Below are 25835 nucleotides of genomic sequence, written 5' to 3' on the forward strand. Positions count from 1 at the left end.
ATTTCCCCCCACTCTTACAGTCAAAGAGTACAGTCCAAAAGAAACATGGCTGCCCTTACATAAAACAAAGAAAAAAACAACCCACACTGTTGCTGCTGTGGAAATGAAAGCACTCAGGCAAATAGAGTACTATTTTTTAAGTAAATTACTGGTTTTGATCTGTGCTTAGTGGACCACTACATCTTGTCATTAGTGAGTTGAACTACTCAATTTAAATAACCAGACTTGATTCTGTGTTCAGTTAAACTGAGGTCCCATTAATGAAAAAAAAAATTACTTCCTACAGTCCTACATTGACTAACAGTCATTACTTAATGTGGGTTGGGAATTGACGGAATTAACAGTGTAAATTTTTAGTTAAATTAGACACAATGATTTACTGGATACATGCTGGTTTTATTAATTTAATTGAAAACATTCAAAACACTCTTGCTCTTGAACAGGTTACATCTCTATTTGTAATTCAAGAAAATTACTCCTACATGACAACCTAGAAGTGACAACATGCTCTTAATTTTGGAAAAACTGTAATCTGTTAATGAAATAAAATTCCTGAAAAAGGACCCATGCAATGTGCATGCCAGTATTTTCTGATTTTTCTCATACTGCATGTACATTTGGAAGCAAACATTACAATTTATGCAAGTGTATGCTATTGTACAAGTGAAGATACTTATTTATATTCACTCATGACATTCAAAGATCATCTGTTTTTTAAATTTGTATTCTAATCCGTTTTTATTCTTGAGCAATAAAAGTGTACACCACCATGGACCTACTTTTGCTCCCTCTGGAGTCAATGTGAGTTTTTACCACAGACATCAGTGGGAGCAGGATTGGGCCTGAAAAGTGATTACCAGAACATGGGAGTTCCTATACTTTTAGATGGCATTTAAATAGTGGGTAGGTGATTATGAAATGAAAAGGAGGATATTATTTAATGAAATTCCATGTTCAGATCCTTGATAAGTCACATAGTGATGCACATCTGCTTATCAATGGACAGGCTCAACTATAAAGTGTATCAAGAATTTTTAGTTCAGGTATAAAAAAATTAATTAATAATGCAGTCAAGAGTTCTCCAAGTGCCCTTTAATGCAATGCATCATGGTGTCCTTGAACTTTAAAACAAAAAGACACTTACAATTCTTGGGTGTAGCTTTGAATATTTATTCAAACATATAATTAAATGTCTTGTAAAATTAAACTAGAAAAGACTTTGATATGAAGAATGGAATAAAAATAACAAATAATTACAGTATTTATCTAAGTATTTGTCTGAAATTGCATTTTAAAATAGTCCTGTTATTTTTTTGTTTATGAATACTTTCATATTAGTTACGAGAGTACTGACATATAACTTTAAATTAATTATTCATGGCTCACATATTGTTGCTGTTCTTTAATAAAGATCTTTTAACATTACAGAATTGTTTAAAAGGAGGATTCATTCTTTTGTAGCAAGATATTAAAAGACCTGGGGTGAAATCCTGATGCCGCTGAAGTCAATGCCAAAACTTCAATTGACTTCAATAGGGCCAAGATTTCACCCAGGGTTTCTAAGGGAAGTGTGGCTTTGTGGACAAGCACTGGCTTTTTAAATGGTTTGACCCAAAATCTACTTACCTCTGTAGTGAGGATGCTGAGATCACAGCTATACTTCCAGATATCAACACAATTTGCAAAATTTTTCACCCATAACAATGTGCTAAACTTTACAATATTTCCCATAAAAATTTCAGTGTCAGTTTTTCAGCTGCCTAATCTCTACTTGGGTATACACAACATTTTGCATACATACCCCTGCACTTTGCAGATGCAAATATATGAACATAGGGACTGCCAGATGGGAACATTTCAAGGGTCCATCTAGTCCAGTATCCTGACTCTGACAGTGGCCAGAACCATATGATTCAGAGGATGGCAGAACCCTGAAGTAGGCATGACAATCTGCCCACGCATTATAGGTCTCATCCTGATCTCTAATAGTTAGAGACTGGCTAACCCTGGCCTTTGATAATTCTGTTGCTCTTCTCTGAACCCCTTTATATTCTTTTTGAGATGGGTTGCTCAGTAATCTAGGTAAGGATACACCATTAATTTAAATAAAGGCATTATAATATGTTTGCTATTATTCTCCATCCCATTGCTTATGCAGATTAACATCCTGTTTGATTTTTTTACTGCAGCTGTGCATGAGACAGACATTTTCACTGAGCTGCTTATAATGATGCTCAGATCCCTTTCTTGGGTTGAAACAGTTCACTTAGAAACCAGTAAGGTAGCAGAGTAATTTTTTCCCTCCAATGTGCATTGCATTTATTGACACTCAGCTTCATTGTGTTGCCTGTTCACCAAGCCCTTTTAGGTCCCTTTCAAATTCTTCACAGTCCTCTCTGGTTCTGACAAACCTAAATGATGATGTCATCTGCAAATTTTACTACCTCATTATTCACTCACCTTTCCAGGTCATTAATAAATATATTGAACAACACCACAGGCTCTAGCCTAGAACCTTGAGGCCCCCCTCTGTTAATATCTTGCCATGATGAAAACTGAATCCTCTTTGCTTTCTGTCTCTAGCCAGCTTTTTATCTAAGACAGTACTTTGCCTCTCTCACCTTGTGATTACTTAGTGTCTTTATTAGCTTTTAGCCTTTTCTGCAGAACCTTACAGAATGCCTTTTGGAAGCCTAAATAAATTATGTCAAAAAGGTTTTCTTCATGCACTATTTTACTGACACATTCAAAGAATTCTAACAGATCAGTGAGACATGATTTTCCATTCCAGAATCCATTCCAGTTCATGAAGTTCATAAAGAAATATGGGCTGGATGAATGGACTATATGGTGGAGAGAAAGCTGGCTAGATCGTCAGGCTCCACGACCAATGGCTCGATGTCTAGTTGGCAGCTGGTATCAAGCGGCGTGCCCCAAGGGTCTGTCCTGGGGCCAGTTTTGTTCAACATCTTCATTAATGATCTGGATGATGGGATGGATTGCATCCTCATTAAGTTCGCAAATGACACTAAGCTGGGGGGGAGAGGTAGATATGCTGTAGTGTAGGGATAGGTTCCAGAGTGACCTAGACCAATTGGAGGACTGGGCCAAAAGAAATCTGAAAAGGTTCAACAAGAACAAGTGCAGAATTGTGCACTTAGGATGGAAGAATCCCATGCACTGCTACAGGCTGGGGACCGACTGGCTAAGTGGCAGTTCTGCAGAAAAGGACCTGGAGATTACAGTGGACGAGAAGCTGGATATGAGTCAACAGTGTGCCCTTATTGACAAGAAGGCTAATGGCATATTGGGCTGCATTAGTAGGAGCATTGCCAGCAGATCGAGGGAGTGATTATTCCCATCTATTCGGCACAGGTGAGGCCACATCTGGAGTACTGAGTCCAGTTTTGGGCCCCCCACTACAGGAAGGATGTGGACAAATTGAAGAGAGTCCAGTGGAGGGCAATGAAAATGATTAGTGAGAAGTGACCGTGACTTACGAGGAGAGGCTGAGGGAACTGGGCTTGTTCAGTTTGCAGAAGAGAAGAGTGAGGGGGGATTTGATGGCAGCCTTCAACTACCTGAAGGGAGGTTCCAAAGAGGATGGAGCTCAGCTGTTCTCAGTCGTGGCAGATAACAGAACAAGAAGCAATGGTCTCAAGTTGCAGTGGGGGAGGTCTAGGTTGGATATTAGGAAACACTATTTCACTAGGAGGGTGGTGAAGCACTGGAACGGGTTACGTAGGGAGGTGGTGGAATCTCCATCCTTAGAGGTTTTTAAGGCCCGGCTTGACAAAGCCCCGGCTGGGATGATTTAGTTGGTGTTGGTCCTGCTTTGAGCTAGATGACCTCCTGAGGTCTCTTCCAACCCTAATCTTCTATGATTCTATGATCTTCCAGATGCTTTGTTATTCTATTGGCAAAACACCCAAGTGTACACTTGTAAAATTCTAACAACTGAGCATACAATCATTAGAATTTCCACCTACAAAACTCATTCTAATGGGTTTTGTGCTTCTAAATCTCAAAACTTTGCAAGCATGCGCGTTAGAATTGCTCAAGTATGCATGCATCCTTGCACCTACAAAATGTAGGTGCATTTGTGTGTGCACACAATTTTAGGCAAGTACTGGTGCCTAGGTGAGAAAACTGGACCCTTAAAATGTGTTATAGGACACATCAAACTGTATCTACCTGTATGCACATTATATTACTATATATCATACACACACACACACGCAGTAATTTTAGTAAGACAGCATACCTGATTCTGATGAAGTTAAGGGATGACCTCCAAATCTTATTTCTGGTTGGCGAAGTTTAGTCATGTTAAGCAGTTGTGTGACTTGTGGCACATCTGTATTTAGCTGGCAGGTTCGAGGAATAGTATCTGTGGGGTCATCAGCTGTGAATGGAAGACCAAATATATCCGGAATTAAAGACAAAGGCTTCACTTTTTTATAACTAACATGGGCAGAAATGCAGTATGATTAAATTATTTGTTATTTGGACTGTAAAGGCCAGTTTATATGATCAGATATTTATAACATGTTGTAGTCACTGAAAACCTTGTGCAGCTATTGATTTTTCAAAGAATGTTCTTGTTAATTCTAAAACAACACTGTCAAGTTGATTAGGGCCCAAATGTTACTACAGTTAAACTTGCTAATTTGTGCAAATAACTGGGATAGTGATGGTGAATAAATGAATTCTGTAAGTAAACAAAGCTAGTGTCACATAATGTTCGTTCATTATTTTGACAAAAGTTTAGTTTCAGCTATACTACTTCATTTTTCTGATTTTCTGACATGTTGTGCACAAGCATACTGTACTGACCGCTGGTACAATTACTAAAGTTACAAATATTGAATTCCTAGTAAACACTAGTATTAAACTTTGCTGAGGTAGGGACAAATAGTAGTTTGTATTAATTTAACAAAAAAAAAGGTGTGAGAGCAGATTAGCAAGGTGCAACTATTCCCTGAAACCATTTAGATTTAGTAGGGAATGTTTGTTCTACAGATGCTAATGGCCAAATTTTCCATCTTGATTAACTGGGTCTGTTTTTGAGCTCCCAGTTAGTAGTTTCCACTATTAAGGCCACAGAGATGTCGAAATACCTAGCTAAGCCATCTTCTACACCAGTGGTTCTCAACCAGGGGTATGCATGCCTCTGGTGATACACACAGGTCTTCCAGGGGGTACATCAATTCCTTTAGATATTTGCCTAGTTTTACAACAGGCTACATAAAAAGCACTAGTAAAGTCAGTACAAACTAAAATTTCAAACAGACGACTTGTTTCTACTGCTCTATATTCACACTGAAATGTATTCCAATTGATTTATTTTATAATTATATGGTAAAAATGAGAGTCAGCAACTGTTCAGTAATAGTGCGCTGTGATATACAATGGTGTCCCTAGCCTCTATGGTGTCCCTAGCCTCTGTTTGTCAGAGGGTGGAGATGGATGGCAGGAGAGAGATCACTTGATCATTACCTGTTAGGTTCACTCCCTCTGGGGCACCTGGGATTGGCCACGGTCGGCAGACAGGATACTGGGCTGGATGGACCTTTGGTCTGACACAGTATGGCCGTTCTTATGTTCTTATGACACTTTTGTTATTTTTGTGTCTGATTTTGTAAGCAAGTAGTTGTAAGAAAGGGGTACAGTAGTCTGGAAGGGTTGAGAGCCACTGTTCTACACCAACTACATCTTCTGTGTAGTCTCATGATGTAGCTCCGTATAGAGAGCACTGCAGTAGTTGCATCTGGAAAATGCTGGTTAAAAAATGGGAGTCTGTGTTTCAAACTCTACCTCTTTCTTTTGTAAAAATAAATATTTTCTTTTTACTTTAATGCTTCAGTCTGGATGAAGAAATTGTAGACCCCCCACAATAGCAACTTTTAAAAAACAAAGTTGTTAGTTTGTTATCCAGACACATTACAAGCTCATAACTTTTGTTTGAGCTAGAGCATATCTTTCAGAAAAGCATCTAGCAATGCTGGGAGAAGATAGTGATGCAGTCCTGGGATGACCAGCCGTGGTGCCAGAATTTCAGGATAACAGCAGGTACTTTCCAACACATTTGCATGGAGCTCATCTCAAAGCTGCAGCAGCAGCACACTAACATGAAAACTCCTCTGTCTGGAGAAGCTCACCACTTCCAGTTGCTACCAGTCAGTAGCTAACCAATTTGCTATTGGTATACTGACTGTCAGGGCTGTTGTCAAGGAGGTGTGTGATGTTCTAAAGAAGGTGCTGATGGTGGGGATCACAGAGCTTGGCAAGGCACAAGAGACTGATGGATTTGCAGGGTTGGGGTACCCAAACTGTACTGGGGTCTCTGCTGAGACCCATATGCCTATTCTTTTTGCTCTCCACAGGCTTTACATATCATGAACAGAAAGAGGTATTTCTCCACGTTGCTCTAAGGCCTGGTTGATCACCAAAACAGGCTGACCAACAATGTGGGGTGGTCTGGAAAGGTCCATGATGCTCGGATCTTTTGAAACTCACACCCATTTTCTTTAATGAAAAAAGGAATTTTTGCTGATAGGACCACTATGGACATTAATGGTGTTCTGATTCCCACTCTCATTCTGAGAGACCGAGTTTACACTTTGTTTATATATGCGAGGGCCTAGATCCTCAATGTTTATTAATCTTTATACCTTCATTGCCTTCAGTGGTTCTAAACTGATTTATACCATCTAAATATTTGGTTCTAGTTGTCTAAGAAGGACAAAGCAACTTTGATCAGACATGCATGTTAATTGAAAGTTAATAAATAAATAAGTAATAAATCTAGAATTTGGAATGTGGTATGGTATTTTAATGCAACTACATTTTGGGCATTTTCCTAATTGTAAAATGTGTCTAAATAAGGAAAATTCATAACTGAACCGAAAATATTAATGCCCACCAACTGTACAATAATCACAGAATGTGATAATCCCACTCATTAAAAATGCAATACACTACAGTGAATGCAGTTTATTAGAACTATCTCCTCATTAAATTAACCACATTACACTAGGAATTTTGCAACTCGTTTAGGCCATTTTTGTATACTTTTAAAAACTGTGGAAAATGGAAGGGAGAAACCATGTACACTGTTAATTTGAAACTAAATGAAGACAAGTACCTCTAGTGCAATTTCTGCCAACTGAGTATATAATGGATTCTCTCCCTGGTTCATACTTAATTCTGATATGGGCAATTTGTTCTATGCTTTCCAAAAGAAAAATGAGAAGTAGCTTCATGACCTCACATTTCTTCCCCTGATTGGTTGTTTTGTTGAATTAGAAGATAATTTCACCACTCTCCACACCTCACACACAACCAATAGCTAGTTAGTTATCTTCTAGGCACGTGCTGTCTAATCTAATAATAAACAAAGAGAAATTTATCATAAGGCAGCTTTGATTCTGTACATACACAATCCCTCTTTATGTCAATCAAAATTGAAAACCATTGCCAATTGTTTTTTTTTTTTTCAGATGGTAGAACCCGTTTAGCTGTCACTCTCATGGAAGCTACTCAACAAAAATTTAAATATGACAGACATACTTTCAGAGAGATACATAAAAATCAGCTAACTAACAGATAGTGAAATGGATGCCTATACACACATCACTGCTCTGTAACAACCATTACCCTGTCAGAACAAAACACTTGCAAATTCAAATAATCTGGATAGAATGGCACAAACTAATATACCCTCAGAGTGTCTTTTTGACAATAATTCACATGGATTGGAATTCTTTGCAGTCAGTCTGGTAAAGTACAAAGGTACAGTTATTTAAATCACTGACACATCTGCACTGACCATATAGTTCCAGAGTTAATATAATGACAATACATTATCTAAACACATGATCTCCTCCACCTCTTGGACAGTGAATATTTACACTGACTTAACTTCACTATCAAGTTTTAGTTTCTACTGCTCACACTGATGACACTGCACTACTCTGCAGTTGGGATTTTTAGAAACAGATTAGGTGCCAAACTGCTACTGAAAGTCACTAGGAGTCAGGTGCTTAACTCACAGAATGCTTTTGAAAATCCCACCCTAAATCTCTATGACCATTTCTTCCTGTTCCCTGTGCCCTGCCAAGTCATTTACTTAGCTTCTCCCTTGAAATCCCTCTCTTAATGTTTTCTGTGTATCTTCTCTCCTTCTGCGTGGAACACTTTTCTAGTACAGTAATCAAGTGCTTTCTCTCCATAGTTCTCCTGAAAATACACTTTTTATGTGAAGTTCTTCAATGTTAATTCCCAAAGAAACTTATGATACATAACTCTATATAATAAATCCCTAATATCTACTGGTATCTATACTGGTTTGGAACTGGTCATCTTGTTATCTGGGGTACCATGTATCCAATTTATACTGTAATCCTATGGCAGGGACTCTATTTTCTTCTAGGTTTAATGCAAAGCCAAGTAGAATGGTGGTACCCAATACATAATTCATAGGGGTTGTTCTGTGGTGGGCTGTGGACAGACTAATGGAAAAGGGATTTTTTTGGTGTGGGGGTAGAAAGAGAAGACACCGCAATAGTCCATAGATGCCAGTGCAACAAGGCCCATGCCCTACCCTGCATAAGTGGCTAAATTGGCCTTGCGCAGCCCCTACATAGGGGAGGTGCAAATTGCCTCCCATCCATCCGTGCTGGGTGTGGTGAAGGGATGAATCGGTCTCACCAGGCAAATGACAGTCTAGTGGTTAGGATGCTAGCCTGGGACTGTAGAGACCTGGGGTCACTGTCTTGCTCCACTATGGACTTTCTGAGTGACCTTGAGAAAGTAATTCAGCCTCTGTTCCTCACCTGTAAGCTGCAGAGAATAAGACTTCCTTAACTAACAAGGATGTTTTGAAGACAAACCCAGTAAAGACTGTGGGGCACTCAGATAATATGGCAACAGGGACCACATAAGTATCTCTGATCATTCAGTATATTTCATTTGTATAATTTCCCTTTCTGGCAGTCTTTGTGAGAAGAGTAGATTCCACATTGGGCCACTTTCAGTTCTCTTTAGATTCTTTGCCATGAGAAGATGGCATTCAAATTGCAATTAGAATTTTAATAATCTAGGACTGAGCTACATTAAAACCTTTCTGTTTAATGCACCTTAAGATCATCAGGAAGTAGGAGAGTGACTTGCAGTCTCCCAGCTAACATGTCCTTGAACTGTTTAAAGAAGAAAGCCTTCATCAGCTGTTAAATCTCCAAGCCAGAGGTAATCGGGGAACTGCTGGAGTACAGCTAATTTACATGTTTTTCATCCTGACCAGAAGCCACCTTGGGGAATGACATCTCCCTTTTTTCAGCAGAAACAGTCACTGATAATTAAGCAATAAGCCATCTTCTAAACTACATGATAAAATACCTCCACATAGAGTTTTTCCAGAAAAGTATTAAAAAGGTATTCTAAACAAAAGAGGAGATCTTTCCCACAGGACAGTATTAATGAAGCTGGCACTCTATAAAATGCACATAGCTACATTTACCTGATGTCATCTATTGTCCAAGAAGACTAGATGTGTATGACCTAAACACACTTCAATTTTCATGAAATCACATAATTTCTCAAATGATTAATTCAAAGATTGTGGTCAAGAAGCTTTTGTTTTTACAATATGAACAGTAATGACGGAGATAACATAATATCATCTGTAACACACCATCTTCCTCAGCTGTATCTTGAGGCTTTGATTTCAAAGTGAAGATCTTTCTCAGTTTACAGTTGGCTGAGATGATAATTCCATCCAAAGACTGGAAAACAGCTCCTCTGAATATTTCACTGGTGAATGCTACCAAGTCAATGCACAAATTGCACCACTAGAATAGAGAAGGAAACCATTTTTAGTGCAATCCTTACATAAACTATTGCAGTGTAGCAAAACTTATAGAACCACAGTAATTTAGGGCTGGCAGGGACCTTGAGAGATTATCTTGTGCAAAACCTGTGCTGAGGTGCTATAGTATACCTAGATTATAATTTGCAGATGTTTGCCTAATCTATACTTAAAAACCTCCAATGAGAGAGATTCCACAACCTCCCTTAGAAACCTATTCCAGTGCTTAACTATCCTTACAGTTAGAAAGTTTTTTAATATCTTAAATCTCCCTTGCTGCAGATTAAGCCCATTACTAATTGTCCTACCTTCAGTGGACATAGACAACAATTGATCATGATCCCCTTAACAACAACAGTTAACATATCTGAAGACTGTCTAGCTCTCTGCTAACTAAACTTGCAGTATGGGATTGGACTCACTGATAGTTTTCCTTTATGCATAATATTTCACTATTTTAAAAATAATCTGTTACCACTGCAGTAGTTACACATGTAACAGTCATTTATATATACAAACTAGTAACTGCATATATAAAATTGGTGACTGCATGCTCAAATGAGCACAATTATCCAGGGTATCCTTACAAAGATGGTTTTGTAGACACAACGGGAGAAGCAAATTATGAGAAGAATTTGTTAACTGCAAGTGTTTTGATACAAAGTTTGGCTATTTTCAATACTTTAAAGGTTGCTTCATTTCATTATAGCTTTTATCTACTTTTATAGACAGTGCTTAAAAACTCTCTGGTAACTTCTTATCTCAACATTCCCCCATGAATTGCAACAGGTGCTGTCCCCTCACATCCTCCAAAATAATGGTACATGGTGACTAGTGCGCTGTCTGCACTATATTTAAACACTTTTTTAAACTATTTAGTTAGCTAACACGGTGACCCCATGACTTTAAGAAGAACAAGCTACGTTCAGCATCATGTCAGGTCGTTATGACACGATACTGAATTGTCCTGTTCTTGTCTACATTCTCAGAATCAAGGTCAGCATTATGTCACCTAACTGGATGATTAAAACCAGTGTTAAACAGGGTTTAAATACAATGCAATTTCTTAGCACAGGCAAGACCTTGGTGATTATTTTTCCACTAGGTAAAAAAAAGACAGCCAAAAATTGTACTATATTATGGCACTAGTCTTTCTTATATTACTCCAATAGCTCCTGCACTTTTGTCAGTTTCAATTTTATTCAAAGAGAACTTAACATCTGTGCATAAAGTTGATTTTTGTATAATATAGACATATAAGTAGCTGAACATATATCATGTTGAATATTTTTCCCTAGAAAAATAGAATTTAAAAGGTCCAATATATATAAAAAACCCCAGTATCTACATGCCAAATGTAAAACATATTGGGGGGAAAAATTGAGTGCACAAATTAAATTTAATCCAGGCAGCTTTAAAAGAAAACTGCATCCATTATTTTTCTGCTCCTAAATCTGAAAGTTCAAAAGGTAAGAAATATGTATTATGAATAAACTGTGCAAGTTAATGAAAACACAATTTTTAATTATAATTGACATTTCTAAGTCTAGTACTGGAGCAGTCACTTTGCTGAAGAACTGCAGTCATTTGTAAAAATAGCAGTACAGGAAGCCTGTGTTTGAGAATGTAAGCCACATTCTGTCTGGTTTCAACACAAAAGAAGTGTTTGGAAATAGCACTGAATTACACATGACAAAAATACAGTGCCTCCTGGATAGAGCTGTGCAGGGTACAGGACTGGGACTCAGGAGACCTGGCTTCTGTTCCCAGCTCTGCCACTGGCCAACTGGCTTGACCTTGGGCAAGTCACTTCACTGTGTCTTAGTTTGCCCATCTGTAAAATGGTGATAAATGATTCTTACTTCTTTGCAATGTGTTTTGAGATCTACAGATGAAAAGTACTATGTAAGAGCTAGGTGTGATTAAGGGACTAAAAGTTCAATACAAATATTGGGGTTTACATTTGAACACAGTAGATACCAGTATTAATCATCGCATCGATATAAAATTTTAAAAAAGGTCATGCAACCTTGGCTGTGGAGAAAAGCAATCTTTTATTACTAAAAACAAACATGCCCCTCTTTAAACATCTGCCACAATTAAAAGGCAGCTAGCCATCAGATTTAAAAAAAAAAGGTTAAGTACTCACGATGCTCACAGAGTTTAGACCTATTCTTTAACAAGCAATGGCTGTTCAGGGGTTAAGGTTATTAAAACATTTTGTCATTATATTTGATCAGACTATTGAGTCAGATCTCTGATGAAAGTTTTATTATCTGAATGAAACCCTGTAATTGAAGTTCATATTCTGATTGAATTTAATTTACTGTACATTAATGCATACTTTAGTCTTGACACATTAGTGTTAGTCTGACACCAAGACCAACTAATTGAAATTGTATTGAAGAAAAATAATTTATTTCAATGGATCTTGAATTAATGACTACTTCAGTGGTATGGCCTGGTGCATATTAATTTTTAAAAAACAGCTCTTGCCAAAAAACTAAAGGAAGTTAGAAGTACAAATTAACATAACAGCCTTCAACTAAATGATAATAAAATAACCCCTTAATAATTTTAGAGTTCTCTATGAAATATTTTTTTCTTATGTCTAGTCTTATATCCTGTAGCGACCTGTGTAGAATTCTATGTAAAAACAAGTGACATTTCAAAGTAGGTGCTAATGCTTACTCAGAGTTCCACTGAAGGTGATAAAGTTAACTTCAGGTGAGGGTGAGTGAGAAAAGGAGGGCTGCTAACGAAACAGAATCAGAAAGGAAAACAATATGTTTCAGCCATGTTGAAGAGATGGAGCTTGTGAGAGATCAACAGGTCATGAATGGTAGTGAGCTTGGAAACAGAGCAGGAATTCCAAATGTATCGGAAGGGAAGGACAGCAGGTGGGAGGGCAACAAGGATAGAGAAAACAGAGCCTAACGGACAAGAAGGGAGTCAAGGGTGGTAAGGAGATGGGGAGGTTGTGGGTTTATATGCAGAGAAAGTCATGAATAGGACCAATAGCCAGTAGCTAGGAGAAGACAGACAGAGAGAGGTGATGAAGAGATCTGTGAGTAGAGAGAAAGCACCAAAACAGAAATGGATTATGGGAGAATAGGAAGAGGCAGAGTTTTTACAATAGATGTAGGGCACCAATTATAACAGATCCACAGCCTCCTCAGATTTTGATTATCACTCAGATCTTCATAGATAAGCAGTTCTGATACCACCAAGTAGAGAACAGTTATACATATACATAAAAATAGCTACACAAACGCGGGCACACGCACCAGATATTGCATATCTCCTGTTCAGTTAGACAAAGCTCTCTTTCAAGTGTCTTGAGTCAACAGGATTTTATCAGGTCTGTAAAGCTATAAAGTCTTCTGATACAAATAGAAATATCCTGTTCAACAGTACTTTAAGTAACATATCCAAGATACCTACTATTTTGCGTTTGATCATAAAAAGAGGAAGTTTTGCATGCAGAGGGGTTATAGATAACTCCTTATGGACCGTTGATAAATACAATCTTCTTTTAATGTTTCCTAAATCAGTTACCCTGTAAAGAGACAGTCGGGGTGGGGGGAGGAGAGGAAGAAATGGATCTTAGTCAATTCAATAACCTCTATCTTTGGGCAACCGCAGAAAACTATTATTCATATGCAGAACCTTTATATTGGGGATAGCAAATGGGGAATTTAAGAATTACCTTTTTTACAAGATAAGTAATGGGATTTCTTTCTCAAATTCAAACTTAGTGGCTACAAGCCTGCATATATAAAATCACTTTACATGCTAATTTTATTTCAGAGCTCTACACTCTTCGCTGGATTTCCACAGTCCTTCAGCCTATAAAAGAATTCAATTTGTATGAACTCAGAAGCCACTCGCCTCTAATAATCATGCTTATTTTGGTCCCTTAAGCTTGTGTTATCTTGGGACACACTGTCACCTACTAAATAGGAAAACATTATGGGCTTTCTTTTCCTAAAAATGCACCTGTCATTTTATATAGGCTCTTTGTTGGCTTAAAGATAGACACAAAACATTGTCTGTCAGTTTCACTTCCTGAGCACATATCTCTAAACCTGAATTATAATACATAAGTTTATTGCTCACTATTCAGGTCACCTCCCAGTGACACCAAGGAGACTGAATTTGAACATCTGTAATAGATTTAGACCACAGCCATGATCATACAGATTAGGTTTGCTTAAAATTGATAAAGAGGCTCATTTTTATGTTCTGCTTCCTTCAGGTCTCAGGGGTAACAGAACAGGCTTAATATCGCCCTACCTGTTCCACACTGTTATACTGAGAACTGATGTTACCTTAAAGGCTGTATTTTATACCTGGAAATCAGGATTCATTCATCTGCGATTTTAAAACAACTTTGTGTATTTCTACCAGACTGATAATTTTCTAAAATGTACAGCCCCCCTAAGAAGATGACAATTCATTCTCATAATCAACTTTCAATCAATGTTTAGAGTTTTGATTTTTTTTCTTTTTAAACCTACTTAGTAAATGTGAAACCTAAATGCAATGTTGCAGTTTCAAATGGTAAGAAACTGTCCCTCACATATGTCAGGTCTTTCCCTTCTGTTCTGCAAAATTTAGGCTTTGATTTTACAAAAAAGAAGACAGTCTCTAGCTCTTTGTTACTTGTGAAGACAGCTTTCCCAAGGTAAACTAAAACTTATCAGCTCCCTCAGAACTGCGAGAGCCTTCAGCCATCTGAACCTCAGCCTGTACTTCAGACACTGGCAGGGGAATAAGATAAATAATCTGTATAGTGACCCTGAACATGTTAGGAATGCTGGGCAACTTTTGAAAAATTTCCCTAGTGTAGAAGACAGAACTGCCTTGTCTCGTCAGGTCAGACCATCTCTCGGGTTCAGTAAAGAGAAGGCCTAATAGAGTGATGGCAAACCCCTGCCTCTCACCATGCCGTGATGGTAGTAGTTATAATAGTGCTCCTGGGGTTGATACGAATGCTGAAGTCTCACTGCAACATTGAGAATGTTAGTAAATAGTCCCCACTAAAGAAATATCCAAAAGGTGTGACATCCTTGTCCCATCAAAACAAGTCTCCAGTGATTCATATATAGATAATTCTTTTTCTCTTAAGATAGTTCTGGTCTAAGAACATGAGAACAGCCATACCAGGCCAGAACAATGGTCCTTCTACCCCAGTATCCTGTCTTTCTGCAGTGGCAAATGCCAGGTGCTTCAGAGGGAATGAACAGAACAGATTGATCATCGAGTGATCCATCCCCTGTCATCCTCTCCCCGCTTCTGGCAATGAGAGGCTAGGGACACTCAGAATATGGTGTTGCATCCCTGCCCATCCTGGCTAATAGCCACTGATGGACCTATCCTCCATGAACTTATCTAGTTCTTATTTGAACCTTCTTATAGTTTTGGCCTTCACGGCATCCCCTGGCAACAAGTTCCACAGGTCGACAGTGTGGTGGCATGAAGAAGTACTTCCTTATGTTTGTTTTAAACCTGATGCATATTAATTTCATTGCGTGACCTCTAGTTCTTGTGTTATATGAAGGAGTAAATAACATTTCTTTATTCACTTTCTCCACACCAGTCAAAATTTTATAGACCTCTATCATATCCCCTCTTAGTCATTTCTTTCCCAAGCTGAAAAGTCCCAGTGTTTTTAATCTCTCCTGATATGGAAGCTGTTCCATACCCCTAATCATATTTGTTGACCTTCTCTCTTCCTAGAACCGTTTTGTTCTGTTCCTAGAATAGTTTTGTAACCTCACCAGAAGCTTTGAAAACCCCTAATCGTAAGTTTTTAGTTTGAAAAAACTCAGTTTACATCCTTTCTTTCATTTTGTTCTGTGCTTTCAACAGTAAGTTTTACATAACATGTTTACACATTAAAATTACTTGACTTTCACCCACTTTGGGCAATTTACAATTTCAACTCAAATGGATTCAACACAACACATCTCCTAACTATGTGAATCTCAGAGGGTTCTGCTGGCGGCTGCAGACAGAAGTGGGTATGTGAAGGAGTGGCTTCAGAGCTCCCATTAGCTACTTTCCTCGTTCCCTAGTATTAGTGGCAGCTGACTACAAGGATGATGGAATTTTTGGCAAATTTCCACAACTTGTTGTTCCTCTGCTTTTCCCTTGAGCACCCTCTGCTTTTTCTCCACCTACAGGGAAACCAAACAGAGGGGAAGCAACAGTTCAACAGCTGCTCCCTCTGCAGCAGCCCTCACAGGACCCCAACACTTATGGGCTGGGGAAGGAGAATTCACACCCCTGCTGTTCTTGTTGTTTGGCTGGAGGTACTTTTATGTAAGCATAGCTTCCATTGGCTCCCATAAGATCAGGCTGTTGGTGTCTAAAATTGAGCAATTAATATGAGAGGCCACTAGTTGTAATGTCCGCATTACTTAAACCAGTGGTCCCCAAACTGTGGGGAGGCACGTGGTGGGGCTTGGGCCAGCCCCCACAGTGGGCAGGAGGGAGCATCACCAAGCTCTGGACGGAGCTCTGTTCTGTCCTCAGCCCAGCTCTGGCCCCAGCTGCAGCTCCACTCTGCCCCCTCCTCCATCCCCAGCCCAGCTCTGCCCTCCTTACCTCTCCACCCCCAGGCCAGCAGTGCCTCTAGCCCCAGCTCCTCCCCCAGATCTGCCTTCAGCCCAAGCTCCTCTGCTGAGGAAACTGTCCAGTAATGGGGGCAGGGGCACGCGGAGCAGGAGGAGAGCCCAGACAGATTCCATTACTGGTACGGGGGGGGGGGGGGACGCAACAGGAAAAGCTTGGGTACCACTGACTTACACAGAGCCCAATCTTACTCCCATTGAAGTTAACTGCACAATTCCCAATGGAGAGTACTGCTCCGTATGAAGCCAATGGCAAAACACTGAGAGTCGGACTGGATCCAAGTGAGAGCCTATGAGTATATTACGCACACCTTTCCAAATGAGTAGCAATAAAAACATAATAGTACCCCACATCTTTAAAGATTTGTTTGCAACATATGTTTAACAGTAATCATTTATCCTGTTTTATTCATATTTTTTTTAGTCTTTTCCCCTCTGAAATATATTAGTTACTGTAGCAATAAAGAAGGCGGTGGGTTGCATTGGCGGGTGTAACTCAATCATATCCAAATGTGCAGTACAAAGCACAGTCATTCAGATAATGACCAGCATTTTACACCATCCGCCGTAAAATGCCGGAGTTAAATGTGATGGTTTCCATGACCATATTTGTGGTATAAACAGTAACACACTGAGATGTGATTATAATTACACCGGAAGAAATATTTGTTCTTTCTTGAAATAAATTGTAAATCTGCACATATATATTTATATTCTGTTCAGGGACTACATTTGAACAGTCAGAGGTAGACCAGGAGAAACAGGAATTGCTTAATATGCTGTAAAAGTAATTTATTTTGGGAAACAAACTGAATTGTTATTTAAGATTTAGTATAGCTTTTTATACTTTCATTACAGTACTTCTTGCAGGCTATAACTAAACGGAGAGGTCTGAACAGTTAACACATCCATCAAGAAGCTCGTATTTGGGACAATGCAGATACTGAGAGATTAGAATTTGGAATCTTATTTGCACAATGACTTGTAAGGTACGTGCTATGAAACTCAGCCTTTATTTTTGCTATCAAAAACATAGCCTATGTTTAACCTATGAAGACAAGAAACATCTGCATTACTTTCCTTGTACTCATAGACATATGAAAAACGCCATATAAGAGTTAATGTGTTTTTATTGTATCTGCGCTTGAGTATTCATATTTAAGGGTCAGACATGCGATAGAAAAGTAATGAGACCACGTTGAGAAAAAATGAGGTAGTCAACAAGAAAATCAACCTCATTTATAATAATATTCCTGTGATCAGCAGGTGCATAACTCTCCCAGCTATGGTCATTAACGACATTCATTCCACACTTAACATCTACATTTGCAAACCATTTGAAAGTAAAATTACTTTTCAATTCAATTTTCAATTCTATTTTATATCTTCAATTTTGATTGACTATTTTCCTCACAATGGCAACTATAGTGAGAATGTGAGTAAATGGTAGCTACTACCCAGGAGTATAGACAAACTCATCTACTCAGATTACCTATTCACTTTGCTACTGTATAGACAATAATTTACAGCCATTTGTTAATGTTCACTTCAAGGCTTAAAATGAAGTTGGAAAAAAAATGATGTTAGGCTGCTGAAGGGATGCTTCATTTATTAGACTTACTTGTTCTAAATATGAAGCTGTTTCCTCTCTTTTTAAATGACTCAACCTGGAAGCTTAACGGGTATGAAAGCAAAATCTTCTTCCACTAATGTGAAAAAGGAACTCCCATATAATTCACCGTTCACTGAAAACTTTGAAACTTTTGTTGTGTACTCCAACAGAGAGCCAGCTAGTAAAACTTGACAATTATTGGTATGAGGATACAAATGTTTAGTTTTAATATTTTAACAGTACTTAACCCATAGATGAGCTTTTCATCATCCACAGATCACAAAGTACTTTATAAAAAGGTAGGTTAGGAGCATCATCCCCATTTTACAGAAACCAAAGAATAGAAAGGTGAAGTGACCCGCTAAAGTCACAGACACAACTCTCTCATTCAGCAATAGTTTATATTTACTTAGTGCCTTATTTTATGCACTGTGTATAACCCGATGTCATAGGCCTAGTCTACACTACGATTTTAGGTCGAATTTAGCAGCGTTACCTCGATTTAAGCCTGGACCCATCCACACGATGAAGCCCTTTTTTTGACTTAAAGGGCTCTTTAAATCGATTTCTTTCCTCCACCTCTGACGAGGGGATTAGCGCTGAAATCGGCCTTGCCGAGTCGAATTTGGGGTAGTGTGTACGCAATTGAACGGTATTGGCCTCCAGGAGCTATCCCAGAGTGTTCCATTGTGACCGCTCTGGACAGAGCTCTCAACTCAGATGCAGGAAAAGGCCCACAAACTTTTGACTCTCATTTCCTGTTTGGCCAGCGTAGCAAGGTGCAGGGGAGTGTAGAGCTCATCAGCAGAGGTGTCCATGATGGAGTCCCAGGATCGCAAAAGAGCTCCAGCATGGACCGAATGGGAGGTACGGGATCTGCTAGCCATATAGGGAGACGAATCTGTGCTAGCTGAACTCCGTTCCAGTAAACGAAGTGCCAAAACATTAGAAAAAGTCTCAAAGGGCATGAAGGACAGAGGCCATAATAGGGATGCACAGCAGTGCCGTGTGAAACTTAAGGAGCTGAGGCAAGCCTACCAAAAAACCAGAGAAGCAAACGGCCGCTCCGGATCAGAGCCCTGAACATGCCGCTTCTATGATGAGCTGCATGCCATGCTAGGGGGTGCAGCCACCACTACCCCAACCTTCCGTCAATGGAGAATCAGGCAACACAGAAGCGGGTTTGGGGGATGAGGAAGATGATGATGACGAGACGGAAGATAGCTCACAGCAAGGAAGCAGAGAAACCGGTTTCCTCAACAGCCAAGCTATGTTTCTCACCCTGGACCTGGAGCCAGTAACCCCCGAACCCACCCAAGGCGTGCTCCCGGACCCCGAAGGCGGAGAAGGGACCTCTGGTGAGTGTACCTTTGTAAATATTACACATGGTTTAAAAGCAAGTGTGTTTAATGATTAATTTGCGCTGGCATTCGCAGTCAGTACAGCTACTGGAAAAGTCTGTTAACGTATCTGGGGATGGAGTGGAAATCCTTCAGGGACATCTCCATAAAGCTCTCCTGGATGTACCCCCAAAGCCTGTGCAAGAGGTTTCTGGGGAGGGCGGCCTTATTCCGTCCTCCATGGTAGGACACTTTACCACGCCAGGCCAGTAGCACGTAGTCAGGAATCATTGCATAACAAAGCATGGCAGCGTATGGTCCAGGTGTTTGCTGGCATTCAAACAACATCCGTTCTTTATCTCGCTGTGTTATCCTCAGGAGAGTGATATCATTCATGGTCACCTGGTTGAAATAGGGTGCTTTTATTAAGGGGACATTCAGAGGTGCTCATTCCTGCTTGGCTGTTTGGCTGTGGTTGAACAGAAATGTTCCCTGATGTTAGCCACTCGGTTGGGGGAGGGGTGAAGCGTGAGTAATCTCTCACACCAAACCGGCAGGCGCTCAATACAAGAGGCAAAATGTGACCTTGTAATGAAAGCACATGTGCTGTGTAATGTGAACAGCAAGGTTTAACGTGTAAAAGAGTGTACCCATTGTTCTCTAAAATGTGTCTTTTTAACTACCATTCTCCCTTTTCCTCCACAAGCTACAAATGTTTCTCCTTAGCAGAGGCTAGCGAAGATTAGAAGGCGAAAAAAACGCACTTGGGATTAAATGTTCTCTGAGCTCCTGCTGTCCTCCCACACTGACAGAGCACAGCAGAATGCGTGGAGGCAGACAATGTCAGAGTGCAGGAAAGCACAATATGAACACGAGGAGAGGTGGTGGGCTGAAGAGAGTAAGTGGTGGGCTGAAGATGATAGGTGGCGTCAGTTTGCTGACAGAATGCAAGAGTCGATGCTCAGGCTGCTGGAAGATTGAACTCATATGCTCCAGCGTATGGTTGAGCTGCAGGAAAGGCAGCAGGAGCACAGACCGTCGCTACAGCCCCTGTGTAACCAACAGTTCCATAGCCTCCTCACCCAGACGCCCAAGAACGCGGTGGGGGGGGGGGGCCCTCTGGCCACCCATCACTCCACCCCAGAGGACTGCCCAAGCAACAGGAGGCTGGCCTTCAATAAGTTTTTAAGTTTTAAAATTTTGAAGTGCAGTGCGGCCTTGTCCTTCCCTCCTCCTCCACCCCAACCGGTGCTTCCCTCCTCCCCCACCCCTCCCAGGCTACCTTGGCAGTTATCCCCCTATTTGTGTGATGAATTAATAAAGAATGCAGGAATGTGAAGCAGCAATGACTTTATTGCCTCTGCAAGCGGTGATTGAAGGGGGGAGGAGAGGATGGCTAGCTTACTGGGAAGTAGAGTTAACTGGGGGGGGGCGTTCATGAAGGGGAAACAAACAGAACTTTCACACCATAGCCTGGCCAGTCATTAAACTGGTTTTCAAAGCTTCTCTGATGAGCACCACGCCCTCCTGTACTCTGCTAACTGCCCTGGTGTCTGGCTGTGCGTAAGCAGCAGCCAGGCGATTTGCCTCAACCTCCCACCCAGCCATAAACGTCTCCCCTTGACTTTCACAGATATAGTGGAGAGCACAGCAAGCGGTAATAACAATGGGAATATTGGTTTCGCTGAGGTCTATCCGAGTCAGTAAACTGCGCCAGCGTGCTTTTCAACGTCCAAATGCACATTCTACCACCATTCTGCACTTGCTCAGCCTGTAGTTGAACAGCTCCTGACTACTGTCCAGGCTGCCTGTGTATGGCTTCATGAGCCATGGCATTAAGGGGTAGGCTGAGTCCCCAAGGATAACTATAGGCATTTCAACATCCCCAATGGTTATTTTCTGGTCTGGGAAGAAAGTCCCTTCCTGCAGCTTTTGAAACAGACCAGAGTTCCTGAAGATGCGAGTGTCATGTACCTTTCCCGGCCTTCCCATGTTGAAGTTGGTGAAACGTCCCTTGTGATCCATCAGTGCTTGCAGCACCACTGAAAAGTACCCCTTTCGGTTTATGTACTTGCTGGCTTGGTGCTCCGGTGCCAAGATAGGGATATGGATTCCGTCTATCGCCCCACCATAGTTAGGGAATCCCAATGCAGCAAAGCCATCCACTATGACCTGCACATTTCCTAGAGTCACTACCCTTGATATCAGCAGCTCTTTGATTGCGCTGGCTACTTGGATCACAGCAGCCCCCACAGTAGATTTGCCCACTCCAAACTGAAGCCAGACTGACCAGTAGCTGTCTGGCATTGCAAGCTTCCAGAGGGCTATCGCCACTCGCTTGTGAACTGTGAGGGCTGCTCTCATCTTGGTATTCTTGCACTTCAGGGCAGGGGAAAGCAAGTCACAAAGTTCCATGAAAGTGCCCTTATGCATGCGAAAGTTTTACAGCCACTGGGAATCGTCCCAGACATGCAACACTATGCGGTTCCACCAGTCCGTGCTTGTTTCCCTGCCCCATTAACACCATGATGTGCACATTGCCGGGGCCTGTATTTTGTGAGAAGTCTGTGTCCATGTCTATGTCCTCATCACCGCACTGCCATCGCCTCCTCGCCTGGTTTTGCTCTGGCAGCCTCTGGTTCTGCATATACTTCAGGATAATGTGCGTGCTGTTTACAGTGCTCATAATTGCTGAGGTGATCTGAGCGGGCTCCATGTTCCCAGTGCTATGGCGTCTGGGCTGAAAAAAGGCGCAAAACTATTTTCTGCTCTGATGGAGGGAGGGGGGGCTGACAACATGGCTTACAGGGAATTAAAGTCCACAAAGAGGGTGGCTTTGCATCAAGGAGAAACACAAACAACTGTCACACAGAATGGCCCCCTCAAGGATTGAACTCAAAACCCTGAATTTAGCAGGCCGTTGATTTCACAGAGGGAAGGAGGGAGGAAGCAAACAAATACAAAACAAATCAGGTCTATTTCTTGTTTTGATCCATTCCAGGTATCTTTTACATCTTTAGGCTGGCAGCAGACAGTGCAGTTCGACTGCTAGCCATTATCATCTTCTGGGTGCTCGGTAGAAGATGGGAATGACCTGGCTGAGTCCCTCCCATGTCTGCCCAGGCGCCCCTGACTGACCTCACCGAGGTCAGTTAAAAGAGCACCCAGGAGTACAACAATGCTGGCTACCAGTCGTAACGCACCGTCTGCTGCCAAAAGGCAATGAGCTGCTGCTGTGTAGCAAATGCAGTCCCATGTTTGCCAGCACCCAAGAGACTTACGGTGATGGTCAGCTGTGTGGGCTCCATGCTTGCCGTGGTATGGCGTCTGCACAGGTAACCCAGGAAAAAAGGCGTGAAACGATTGTCCGCTGTTGCTTTCATGGAGGGAGGGAGGGAGGGAGGGAAGGGGGGCCTGATGACATGTACCCAGAATCACCTGAGACACTGGTTTTGCCCCATCAGGCATTGGGATCTGAACCCAGAATTCCAATGGGCGGCGGAGACTGCAGGAACTGTGGGATAGCTACCCACTGTGCAATGCTCCGGAAGTCGACGCTAGCCTCGGTACTGTGGACGCAATCCGCTGACTTAATGCACTTAGAGTATTTCTTGTGGGGACATACACAATCGACTGTATAAAAACGATGTCTGAAAAACTGACTTCTATAAATTTGACCTAATTTTATAGTGTAGACATACCCATAGAAGATCAGGGTTGGAAGGGATTTCATCTAGTCCAACCCCCTGCTCAAAGCAGGACCAATCCCCAACTAAATCCCCAAATAGCCCCCTCAAGGATTGAACTCTCAACCCTGGGTTTAGCAGGCCAATGCTCAAACCACTGAGCTATCCCTCCCCTGATATTGAGCTACTCCTCTCCCCGTCCCAACAAGCTGTATAATAAATTATTTAACTGGCTGTTTGAAGACCTAAAATCCAAAGCATTAGTTCTGTCCCTATCACAGATTTAATTGTGTTGACTATCCATCAGAATTCTACAAACTAAAATACTCAAGATAGCTGATACGTGACAGATCTAGTGAACTCCAGTTACGAATAGGCACCTTGTTCTTTACATCATGAGATCTCCCCTCCATGGATCTCATTCTTGAGAGAATAAAAAAATTAGTATCCATAAAAAGACAACAGCATCAGTGCAAAGTCTCAGAAAGAGAATCAAGTCCCACAAAGCGGAGTGTCTAGAAGGAGTTGACACATGGAAGCCCTTTGAGAATACAAGCAACTATGAAATCAAAAGGAATGGGCATTCATGAACCCTCCTTATAAGCCTTTTTAATCCATGACATCAATTTAAGGTAGGACCTGAAAGTATGACCTTGATACAGTTACTAAACAGGAGTAATTTTCTGTAAGGGTGTTGTTCTCACTACTCTCACAACTTTGTATATTGTAAAGCCTTCTGATAAATAACTCCAAATACTTATTTAATTCCTCTTACTAGCTGGTTTCCTTTTTAGTGTCCCGCCTTTACTGCCTCGAGAACAGAGCCACCTGGTTACCTGATGGTAAATTCTACTACCTGTGGTGAGCCATCCATACTATGTAAGTTTAGAGTAAGGGTTATGTATGCAAGATGAGAGTGGGGGAAGAGAGTGTACTTGCTTACACGCAATAATTCTTCACTGAACGTATGAGTTGTAATTGAATCACATTTTGCGTACATGATGATAGCATGAACCAAGGCTGTAACTCTCCAAGCTACACTGTTTGGAAAGTATATGGGACTTTGAACAGCCAGTCTCGGGAAGAGAGCATTATGGCAGGAGGATTATGGAGGGCATAAAGACATATGAGAGGGAGTGGGTGTATTACTGAGGGCTTAGGGAGGCTGCCAGAGGCAAAGGAACCAAGTGGAGAATCGGAGTGGGGCTGGGCAGATTAAAAAGGGATAAATGGTGGCCCTGTGAAACGATCAGTACAGCTTTACTGCACATACTCTGACAGTTTTCATAATCACTGAATTTGGAGAGTAAGTGTTCTATTAATTCATTAAAATTAATTACTACATTAAATCTGAGACAATTTCAGGAATCTGTCAAATGTAAACAAGTCACAGGAAATGTTTCTGTTAAAACAGGTTTAGTGGTCAAATGATTAATATTTTTAAAACCTGAAGAGAATATAGTGTGGACAGCTGTAGAGTTCTAACAGCATCTTACTAGCTTATCTCCCATTTGAATAATAAGCAAGCAGATTTTAGAGCGATCTAATCTAACTTTCTGAAGGAACATGACTATGTAGTTTCATTTTCTGCAACTGGAAGCCAATATTTTTAATACTGTAACAATATGTTGTGTTAGTCCTCTGCTTTGTATTTTTTAAGTAAAACAAATATCCCCAAAAGTCCTTCAGCATGTTTTAAACATATAAATAATCAGGCGCTCAAATACTCCTGTGATGGTGGCCATATGAATACCCATACAAACAATGGATCTTCGGCAAAACATAATGGAGAATACACATTTGGTTTTGGTTTGGCAGATACTAAGCACTGGCATAGGGCTTAAGACCATAAGATTATGGTCAATGCTACAAACCTATTAATATAAAATGAAAATACTGGGAATAGATCAACAGTAATGTGGGCTTGGTGTTTCTGGGAAAACTAACTCCATCACCTTCAGATTCATCTCTCTCATTTCAGTTTATTAAATGTGAGTTTGAAAAGGATTTGTGCATGTGTTACTTCGGTATACTGGGAATCTACTAGTCTGAGCATCCTGAGCAACATAATAGCAGCTCTGCCTATATACCACATAAAATAATGGGAAAGATTTCCACAGCTTTTGGAAGCTACTGGAAACAAGAGTGTTGAATTTTGTAAAAGACTGAGGATATACATAATATGCAGAGCTAGGTTTTGCCAAACAATCATATCTAACATCTCAAAGCATATTAGTATTATGTCAATTATGTACATCATCTTCTTCACAGAACCAATGGAGTATTGATCACTTTTCTAAGTTCACCTGCTTTAAAAAAACAAAAAACCCTCTTTACAATCAATTTGAAATTAAAAATCTTTGACCAAAGTAGTCATATTTGTGACCAGACTCATGTCTTTTATGTGTGTTAAAGAGTTTACAATAAGGTTAAAAGGCAGCTGATATGAAAGAATGCCTTATCTCCTGAAAATTTCCAGTAATAATCTTGCAACATATTTGCTTTTGAAACTTAGAGAGAGAGAGAGAGAGAGAGAGAGAGAGAGAGAGAGAGAGAGAGAGAGAGAGAGTTCAGCTCAATGCCTCCTTTCTTGGGTTGCAAATATTTCCAAATTCAATTTTATGGCATAGTGATTTGCTTTTCTGAAGCCTGGCTATCTGTGTCAGATAATCTAGGAAAATGTAATTCCAC

General features: G+C 40.5%; 1 protein-coding gene across 7 annotated transcripts in view; it reads right to left on the reverse strand.

The window, feature by feature from the left end:
- The window catches only part of CFAP20DC (CFAP20 domain containing), a 179921-nt gene that overhangs the window by 100696 nt on the left and 53390 nt on the right, over positions 1 to 25835 (reverse strand). For 6 of the 7 annotated variants that reach the window (XM_045024975.1, XM_045024972.1, XM_045024973.1 and 3 more), the window contains 3 exons: positions 13313 to 13427; positions 9695 to 9851; positions 4266 to 4405 (listed from right to left, as the gene is read on the reverse strand). In XM_045024975.1, the coding sequence (XP_044880910.1) occupies positions 4266 to 4405; positions 9695 to 9851; positions 13313 to 13427 (412 nt within the window). Of the gene's footprint in view, positions 1 to 4264; positions 4406 to 9694; positions 9852 to 13312; positions 13428 to 25835 lie in introns of all 7 variants that reach the window. The other variant, XM_045024976.1, reaches the window with a different exon arrangement.

The sequence above is a fragment of the Mauremys mutica genome, chromosome 7, assembly GCF_020497125.1.
Source record: "Mauremys mutica isolate MM-2020 ecotype Southern chromosome 7, ASM2049712v1, whole genome shotgun sequence".
Classification (NCBI taxonomy): Eukaryota; Metazoa; Chordata; order Testudines; family Geoemydidae; genus Mauremys; species Mauremys mutica.